At 55.2% G+C, this 9572-nt stretch overlaps 1 protein-coding gene across 2 annotated transcripts in view; it reads left to right on the plus strand.

The window, feature by feature from the left end:
- The window catches only part of Endov (endonuclease V), a 16875-nt gene extending 9586 nt beyond the window's left edge, over positions 1 to 7289 (plus strand). Inside the window, exons 5-8 of one of the 2 annotated variants that reach the window (XM_026780833.1) lie at positions 811 to 879; positions 1089 to 1301; positions 3617 to 3690; positions 4813 to 7289. In XM_026780833.1, the coding sequence (XP_026636634.1) occupies positions 811 to 879; positions 1089 to 1301; positions 3617 to 3690; positions 4813 to 5038 (582 nt within the window). In that variant the 3' untranslated portion in view covers positions 5039 to 7289. The remainder of the gene's footprint in view (positions 1 to 810; positions 880 to 1088; positions 1302 to 3616; positions 3691 to 4812) is intronic. The other variant, XM_005350835.3, reaches the window with a different exon arrangement.
- Positions 7290 to 9572: the final 2283 nt, after the last annotated feature.

A 9572-nucleotide genomic window follows, 5' to 3' on the forward strand; every position in this document is an offset into this window, starting at 1 on the left:
GAGAGAGAGAGAGAGAGAGAGAGAGAGAGAGAGAGAGAGAGAGAGAGAACAAAACAAAATGCACTGCTCTTGCAGAGGCCCCAAAGTTGGGTCCCCAGCACCTGTGTTGCTTAGCTGACAACCACATGTACCTCCAGCTCCAGGCAGTCTGATGCCTCTACGGGCATCTGCGCTCACGTGCACACACACACACCCTACACAGACACACACCCTAAAGAATGGCGCTGGCCTTCAGCCATTTCAGAAGGGATGGTGGGTTTGGGGATGGCTCAGACAGTGAAGTGCTTGTCTTAAACAAACACTTGAGATTGATTCCTGTTAGCCACGTGCAGAGTGCTGAGCCTGTGGCCCCTGCTTGTTATCCCAGCACCAGAGAGACAGAGAAGGGAGGCTCCTTGGTGAGCTCCAGGCCAACAGAGACTCCTTCTCAGAGGAGGAAAACGATGTTCCTAAGGATGACATACTCGAGCCCACCTGCACTTTTGTTAGGAATTTGTTTGTTTGGTTTTATTTTTCCAGACAGGCTTTCTCTGTGTAGCCTGACTATACTGGAACTTGCTTTGTGGACTAGGCTGGCCTTGAACTCACAGAGATCCAACTGCCTCTGCTTTCCTTAACTCCAAGTGCTGGGATTAAAAGTGTGTGCCACTACCATTTGGCTGTTTGTTTTTGAGACAGGGTCTCAATATGTAGCTGAGTTTGGCCTTGAACTCACAGAGGTCTGTTCCTCTGCCTCTCTAGTGTGCAATATCAAGCCTGTTATTCACCCTTTTAAGGGGATATTTTTACAATTTTTTTTCCATTTCCCAGATTGTACTCCTTCAGGCTGGGGGAGACACGTTTCCTCTGATGGGCAATTCTGGTACTGTCCTGGGAATGGTGAGTGACCCAAAGGCTGTGCCTTGTCCAGACTCGGTGTCCACTAGCCACAAGGCAGCTCCTGCACACATGTTTTTGTGCGCCGGACCCTGTCCTCTGCATGTCCTGCACCAACCAGGGTACACTGTGTCACGTTCTCCTCTGGTTACACTCACCCTGTGTGCCACCTGGAGATGCCTGCCCCCTGTGAGCTCTTTTCTGCCACCCAGGACATCCTCAGAATCTCCGCCCTGAGACTGGTCCTGCTCCACAGGAATGCACCCCAGCCATGCTTGACCTCCCTCCACCCACAGGCGCTGAAGAGCCATGACCGCAGCACCAAGCCCCTCTATGTCTCTGTGGGCCACAGAATAAGCCTGGAGGTCGCTGTGCGTCTGACCCACCACTGCTGTAGGTTCCGGATCCCAGAGCCCATACGCCAGGTATGGGGACTGGCAGTGGGGGGTTGACACTGCCACCCAGTCAACCTGGGGTGGGTCTCTGCAGGGATCTGAGGACAGGTCCGTAAGCCCCTAGCCAGAGAGCCTAGTGGAGCTAACTGGACACTGAAGGCAAGAGTGTAGAGCAGAGGTTGTTTCCCTTGGGAATTCTTGCCACTTTGTGCCTGCTTCTGCCTTGCCGAGCCTCCTGCACCTGGCACAGCAGTGCAAAGAAAGAGCAGCTTGTCTTCCAAAGCCAGCACATCCCAGGCAGGACCAGTGGGGAGCAGCCCTTAGCCAGAGGCTCTCACAGCGCCCTCTACCGCTGCACTGGTGCTGGTGACAAGGACAATTAGGATGGACACCCCCCCACACACACACCCATGCTACTGTCGGGGCCCCAGAGGCTCAGCACTCTGATAGCTGGTCATCTCAGGCTGCAGGAGAGCAACATGCAGGTCACCTTCTGTGTCACCCATCATGTACCAGTGCCTGCTCAACAGTGGCCCGTAGTCGAGGACCCAGGAAAAGCTCCACCCTTTTCTTTTTCTGGGTTTTTCGAGACAGGGTTTCTCTGTGTAGTTTTGGCTGTCCTGGAACTAGCTCTGTAGATCAGGCTGGCCTTGAACTCACAGAGATCTGCCTGCCCCTGCCTCTGCTTGGATTAAAGGTGTGTGCCACCACCACCTGTCTGGAAAAGCCACTTTTTAGAGTAGGACAGTCTGGGCTCTGGAAAGACACTAGCAAAAGCCCCGGGTCGGGAGGAATTTGATGTTCAAGCAACTCAGCCAGAGGCAGGAGGCAGGAAGCCTTACCAACAAGGGACTCCAAGGAGCTACTGTCTCCCTCAGCTATAAGACAGTTTTTCAGGCCACAGCTCTGCACACTCAGGAGGCTGTGAGGTCTTTGGGAGGTGTGAAGGAGGCCATGCAGCAGACTGCAGACTGGACTCTGCTCTGAGGGAGAGCAGCCAAGCTGCAGATGCGTAGGATGGCCTCTAGGGGGCAGCAGCAGGCTATGTCACCTGTGGTGCTCAACCCTGCTCCTGGAAAGGCTGCCCATACGTGGCCTCTGAGAATGAGTGAGCTGTTGGCATTCCCCAGGAAGGACCCTCTTCAACCTAGCTCACCCCAGCCCTCCCTCATCTAGGGTGTTACTTTGGTTACAGGTGCAATGATCTCTCAAACCTGTGAGTTCTGTCCCTAGTCCCAGGAAGCTTTTCCCCTCCCATCTCTGTGGTCTGAAGAGAGAAAGCCACTGAAACCCTCCCTTAGGACACACAGCCCTGTGTTATGCAGTCCCAGACCTGCTTTGCTGGCCTCAGGTTTTGACCATGCTTTTCCCCAAGTTACAGTGGTTTCTGTCCTAGCAGGTAAGGGGTGAGCCTCCTGCAAAGCTCCTTGAGTACTGGAAGCCAGAGCATGCCAGCACAGGAGCCTGCCCAACCCTGGGTATAATACACGGTGCAAACACATGGCTGCCTACCGTGGGGGCCCAGACTGGTGGGGGAAGGGAACAAGCCCAGCAGGACTGGCTGTGGCTCTTGGCTTCTCTTCTTTCCATTGGCCTCTCAACAGGGCTCCCCTCCCTACAATTCCACCTCCCCAAAGTTCTCCAAGAACGGTTCAGTGCTAGTCTCTGGGGCCTGCCTTCCCTCTGCTCTAGTCCATACCCAGACTCTGCTGCCACCCAGTAGGGCTGTTGGTTTCAGGCTTTGCTGTGTTCCTTGTTTCCCAGAGTTCCACTGTAACTCTGGTCCATCCTGTGCCATCAGGATGTCCCACTGCCCATGGCCTACTTCCCTTAGCTGAAGAGGCGCTGTCTTCAGGATTAGCTGTTGCCATCTGTGGGTCATGTGTTCCCAAAGCTAAGCTAAACCCATCTGAGCTGGGATCAGGGACAAGTGTATATTCAGGCCTGAGTTCCACTGTATCCCCACACTTGTGGCCCACAGTCCTTTTTTATTATGGTAACTTGTCAGATGACCTGGAGATGGGCAGGTGTCACAGCTGACACCCATCAGAGGGACAGACAGAGAAGACAGACACCTGGACTGTGAGTCAGAGAAGAGGGTTTAGCAGCATAGAGAAGCAGAGGCTCTGGACCCAGGGTTCACCGGTCAGTCAGCTGATGCAGGGAGGAGCCAGGACCCTCAGCCCCCAGGGTCTCAGCATTTCTGCCAGCTACACACTGGGCTGATGTCCCCACAGGACATGACGGGCCTGTATGGCTGCCTCTGGAAGGGCATGAAGTGCTCCCAGCAGTTGGGGATGGGGAGATGTGCCCAGGGCCTGGCCACAGCTCTGTGTGTCTTCCAGGCTGACATCCGCTCCCGAGAGTGCATCCGAAGGACTCTAGGACACCCTGGGTCTCAAGCACAAAGGCAGGAGAGGTGAGTGCGGGAAGGATGTCCGGGTGTCTTGTGTGAGCCCCGCCTGCCCTTGATGAGACCAGGACAGGAGGGGACATAGGAAGAGGTCCCTTGAAGGAAAATAGACCTCAAACCTAGTAAGAACCCTCGAGAAACCCCACTCATGGCCCGGCTGGCCCAAGGCCACCTCCAAGCACGGCTGCTGCCCTAGTTAGGGTTTCTATTGCTGTGAAGAAACACCATGCCAAAAGCAAGTCGGGAGGAGAGGGTTTATTTGGCTTACACTTCCCTGTCACTGTTCATGGTTGGAGGAAGTCACAGCAGGGGAGAAACTGCTTCAGCTGGAGGGGAGCTGCTTACAGGCTTGCTCATCATGGCTTACTCAGCCTGCTTTCTTACAGAACCCAGGACCACCAGCCAAAATGGGCTGGGTCCTCTGCCGTCAATCACTAATTAAGAAAATGTCCCACAGCCAGATCTTCAGGGAGCATTTTCTTAATCGAGGCTGTCAAGTTGACATGAACCATTCAGTCAGCTGGTCCACTTCATCTGTCCAGGGGTGCAGGCCAGGTCTCCTCAGAAAGGATATGGTCTCTAGCGTCAGACACATCTCTTTACAACATTCTCTCACATGGCTGTCTCCCCCTCGCAGAAGCTCTTGTCCTTCAGTCTCAGCTGTGGACACAGGGTTGTCGTGAATTCTTTACACAAACTGCTATTACTAGAACAGACCTCAGGGAAGCCTTGTAAGAAACAGGTACTGTGGTTCCATTCCATGGGTTAGGATACTGAGGCACAGGGCATCAGCCACAGAGCATAGTGCATCTGGCAGCTTCCGTTTTGGTCCCTGCCTCTGGTGCTCCTCACTCCCAGGTGGCAGCGGCCCTGTCTTGTGTGGTGCGTGAGTAGTTAAGGGTGCCCCCCTCATGCTCATTCCCCTGTAGTTGGTGGCTGTTCCTGAGCCCATGAAGCTCTTTGAGACTGAGGGAATGGGCAGCTGGGCCAACTCACAGCTTCACAGTTGAGCTCGGCCAGCCTGAGGGCAGAGTGGACCTGTCCAGCTAACAACTGTCTGCCCTTCAGGAAGGGAACTTTGGACACGCCTGGCTTTTTATGTTACCTGTTTCTTGGTGTCATTACCAGGAGCCAGAAGGAGCAGGGGCCAAAGGCATGCCCCAAAGGTAGCCCAGGATCACCTGCCGACCAAGGCAGGCCCTCCAAGGACTGTGACAGAGGCCCCAGCATGGACCCCAAAGATCCCCAGCCAGGCTTCCAGGAGCAGCTGAAAGCTCAGCAGTCAGAAGGAACTGGGCATCATGAAGACTCAGACCTCTGGCCTCCTCCAGCGTGGTTACAGTCGCCACCCTGAGAAGATGATCTCTAGGAGCTGTGGGAACCTCACCCACAGCCACAGGTCGAGCACCAGGCCCCCCTGCCAGAGGCAACAGCAGCCGAATCCCCAAAGGACGCAGCAGGCATAGTCTGCCTTGGGCCATGGCTGCCCAGCCGCCTCCATCACTAGCTGGTCAGTGTGGTCACCATGCTCCCGCAGGACAACATTTCAGACCAGGAAACACACACAGAGTATACAGGAGCTCCAGGTACCCAGAGGTCCTGAGATTGTCCTGAGCCTGTGCCAGCACCTGCAGCTCTGACCGTCCCCCTGGAATACAGACCTGATTCTGACTTGGCTCTGACTTCCATCGCCATCCTGGCCACAGACCGTCCTTCAGTAGGCATAGCCAGACTGCAACCCACAAGGTGCCTGTCCTTAAGCCTGGTGCTGAGCTTGAGGGACCTGCAGTGGGAAAGCCTCAAGCCTGGAGCAGGCTCAGGAGTGGGTGTTGGGGAGTCAGCTCCACAGAGGGTGCCAGATGGGAAGCCCGTTGAGGCCCACGGTGAGAAAGCCCCAGGCTCAGCTCCTCACTCCTCTTCCTGCCACCCTCTCACAGAGGGAGCGTCAAAACTCCATCCCACCAAGAAAGCAGGTCTGTTCCTAGGCCGGGCCTGGAGTGGAGGCTGACGAGAAGCTCAGCTCCAGCACCCTGTTCCCCCACACACACTCTCCAGGTTCACTAGAGTGGCAGCTGAGGTGGGACACAGAGGTGACATACCTGTAACATGTCCTCTGCCTGCATCCTAATCCCCAGACTTCCTGGAGGAGAGGTGGTGGGCTAGACTAGCTGCCAAATCCTACACCCGTGGGGGGTCAGTGGTGGAGGAAGGACAGCAGGGCTAGCTCTCCTGTCACAGCCAGTCCCATTTAGATTCAGCTGGGCCGCTGAGTCTCCCTTCTAAGCCAGGTAGTAGTGACTGTCAAGATCCCTTGGGGGTAGGGCTGCTGGTTCCCACTCCCTGGGATTTTGGTTTGGGACATTGGGGAAGATACATGTGGTCCTGTCACCCAGTCAGTTCCCAGTAAATTAGGTGTGTGGCAGAGAGAGGCAACCTCCCCACCACACACCTGATGTAAGAGCCTCAGGGACACCCATGGTGTCTGAGCAGGAAGTTAATCCCTATATTGCCCACATCCCCCACCTTCTTTAGGGGGCCTGTGGGAAGGGAAGTGTATGCTTAACCAGGGAATCCCCCCAGCTGTGGCCTCACTCTACCTACTGCTGAGTCAGAGTCCCAGGCTAGTAGTGCCCCGGACTGGCAGGTTTCCAAGAGGTGCAGCCCCCACTGGCCCTCCCCTATCACAAACACTGTACACACACATGCTTGCACACTCACACATACACGCATGCACATACACTCGTTCCCTGGCTTTCCTGTGCAAGCCAAGAGCTGGAGAGCCTGCAGCTGGTCCCACCGTCTGTCTTCCTGATCTCTCCCTCCTCAAGCCTTGTCAAGACAGAGTTGTGGAGGGGAGTTTTTTTTTTGGGGGGGGGAGTTGTAAACAAAAGGTTGGGGTTAAACTGTAGTGGCCAGAGTCCTCATGAAGAGCTTAGATGTCGAGTGGGGAACAAGGCCTGGCCAGCCTCCCATGCAGCTGGAAGGTGCCACAGGACGGGTGGGTGAGGGCTTCACACAGGGTCCAACACACAGCATCCTCGGGTGAGGAAAAGCTGTTAGCTTAGAGAAGCTGGCCCCAGAGGCCAAGGCCATCAGTCTTTAAGGCCAGCCTTAACAGATAACGAGAAAAACAACTTTAAAGAGTCCTCAATCCACACCTCACTTGAGGAGGCAGTTCCTCCCACTCCTGTGAGCCACCAGAGTGTGGCTGGGAACCCAGCCTGGCCACCCCTCTGTCTCATCTGTTCCACTCCAGCAAGAGACCTTCCCGGGGACACACAGAAGTCACACACCTGCCCAGGACCCTGACACCACTCAGGCCCTCTTCTCGGTCACGGTGGCCATTTTCCCGGGGAGGGTGGCTCTCCAGGCTGCCAGTGCAAACACACAGTGAGGTGCAGGGCAGAGCCTAGGTAACTTTTGTGTGCTTTGTTCTGAGAGAAGATCCTTTTGGCTCAGTCATTAAATACAGCTTGTTGACTTCTGCAATATTCAGTCCGGGTGTGCGCAGCTGTCTGTGTGGGCCCAGCCAGTGGGGAGCTTGAGACCGGAGGACCACCAGCCTGACCACACAGGCCAACAAAAAGAGGATTCTTTGTCTCATGCAGCTATTGCCTCTTTTGCCCCAAAGCATTTTCATTGTTATAAGGGAGCCCTGTGAGGGACCTCCAGTCCCCACCCTTCCCCACGAGAATCTGCCAGCCCAGCCAGCCCACTTGGTGTGTATAGGTCTGCTTGTTTCCAGGCTCCTAGGTGGGGTGCCATGTGTCCCAGTTCACTCCTCCTTGTGACTGTGCACTATTCTGTGGGGTTGTGCATCAACTCCCAGATGTTTTCCTTGTGCCTGTCCCAGGGACGCTAGATGCTGAGCTCCTTTGTGACTGTTTCCATTCTTGTGGGTACATACCTAGGAGGGACAGTGCCGGGTCCTGAGGTGGCCCTGTGCTTCATTTTATAAGAAACCCACCACCCCTAGGGGCAAAGGGCATAGCCCCGCACCTTCGGGCACTTGTTACTGTGTCTTTGGACTCTGGCCACCCAGGAAGTTGGAGGGGACCTCATGGGAATTTACTTGCCTTCTCCTAGTGATGAATAACTTCAGCGCCTTTTGTCCACTTTCTGGCCGTGTGTGCATCCTGGGATAGATGTCTGTTCACATCCTTAGTCTGTTGCTGTGTTGCTGTGTGTGTGTGTAATTGGGCTATTTGTAGTTGACTTTCAAGTTCTGGATTTTAGCGATGGGAACGTGTGTATCAAGGAATTAGTCTCAAATCTGCTTCATTGCTGATTTCTTTTTATACCCTGAGGTCACTAGAAACAGACCCACTTTGAGTCCTGCCTTTGGCAACCTCTGTTGTCTTGGCCGGCCACAGCCAGCATGGGGTGGTTCTTTGGTGGCCTCCTAGAATGACTCAGAAGTAGTTCCCTGCCGAGGACCTGCATGAGTCCCAAAATTGAAAGGAGGCTGCCACCACCTCTGAATCACAGCCTTTCCTGCCTGTCCCCAAACCACCTGCATGGCCCTTGCAGATGCTGCTAGGAGTGGTGCAGCGCTACCATGGAGCAAAAGTGTAGGGGCTCAGGACACTGTGTCATTATCAGGGCCTGCGACAGGGTTGAGGTTTGGGGTGGGATGTGCCACCAAGATGCTGAAGCTGAGTGCACTGGGGAGCAGCCAGGCTTGGGGGTAGTGCGGGGCCACTGTACGCTTGGTGTTGTGCTGTGCTGCCCTGCACATCAGTGGCAATGGTGTGGGGCCCTAGCCCTCCAACCCCCACTCCAGCCCAGTTTGCCAGGCTGAGCTGCTACAGGGGCCAGGGGGGTCCAAACTGAAGGAGTAGGGTAGGTGGAGCATGGGCTGTGGGCCAGTCTGGGGTGGGGTGGCCAGACACCAGTGCTTGAGGGCAGGGGCCCCTAAGTACTGTGGCGTCTCGGCTTCTTCCCACAGAACCTTAAAAATAGGGCCGTGGTGATGTCCATCTCAGCAGACCACAGCTCTCAAGAGCTAAGATATTCTTGAACCTCTTAATAATTCAAGTCCGATCCAAATAGATTTTCATTTTCATCTGCAGCTTCTGTGCCCCTTCCCAGCATCCTCACCTCTGTCCAGCAGCTGGGAGAAGAGGCTTCCAGGAGGAGGTAACCTAGCCCGGCCTCTGGGTCACTAAGGACCCCAGCCATCCCCATCCCTTGTGGCAACAGGAATAGTGAACACTGTCAGAACCGGAGTGGCCCACTATGATCTGGCCATGGCCAGCTCTGGGGAGAGAAGCCCAAGCCATCACTACCTACGAATGGGCAGGTCAGGCAGGGAACCTTGACCTTCCTCAACACCTTACTAGGACCACTTGTTGTCTCTTGGCCGTTGGGGAGCTCACCTGCTCCCTAGACCCCATCGGCTGCTACCCAGTCCTCTGGGAACATTGTTGTATCTCCTCAGAGGAGTCCTTGACGGGCTTTCTCTGGGGCTGTGACCTGGTGCGTACAACTATCTGACAGGGCTGCAGCCCAAGGCCTCTGCTCTCACACGCTGAGTGTGCCTGGTCGAGGTGGGTTTAGCATCTCCAGAGTCAGTAGGGTGTCAGTCTACCTGTCAGCTAAGGATCTGGTGTCAGAAGTGAGGAGCATCACCCACCCCAAGAGCAGCCCAGCCCAGCAACCCTGCCACACCACCCTGGCTAGGTCCAGCAAGGAATTTTATCTAATTATTAATTAAAGGCAGAGACACGGAATAAGAGACACCACTGACATGCAGATGAATGGCCCAAGGGGTTGTCAGCTGGGTGTCACAGAGGTGATGGAGTGGGACCCATGGTACCAGGTCCCTAAGGGCTCCTGGGAAATGGGAAGGGAAAGTGCAGGGGTCCAGACTCCAGGCAGAGGGACCC

The sequence above is a fragment of the Microtus ochrogaster genome, chromosome 7, assembly GCF_000317375.1.
Source record: "Microtus ochrogaster isolate Prairie Vole_2 chromosome 7, MicOch1.0, whole genome shotgun sequence".
Taxonomy (NCBI): domain Eukaryota; kingdom Metazoa; phylum Chordata; class Mammalia; order Rodentia; family Cricetidae; genus Microtus; species Microtus ochrogaster.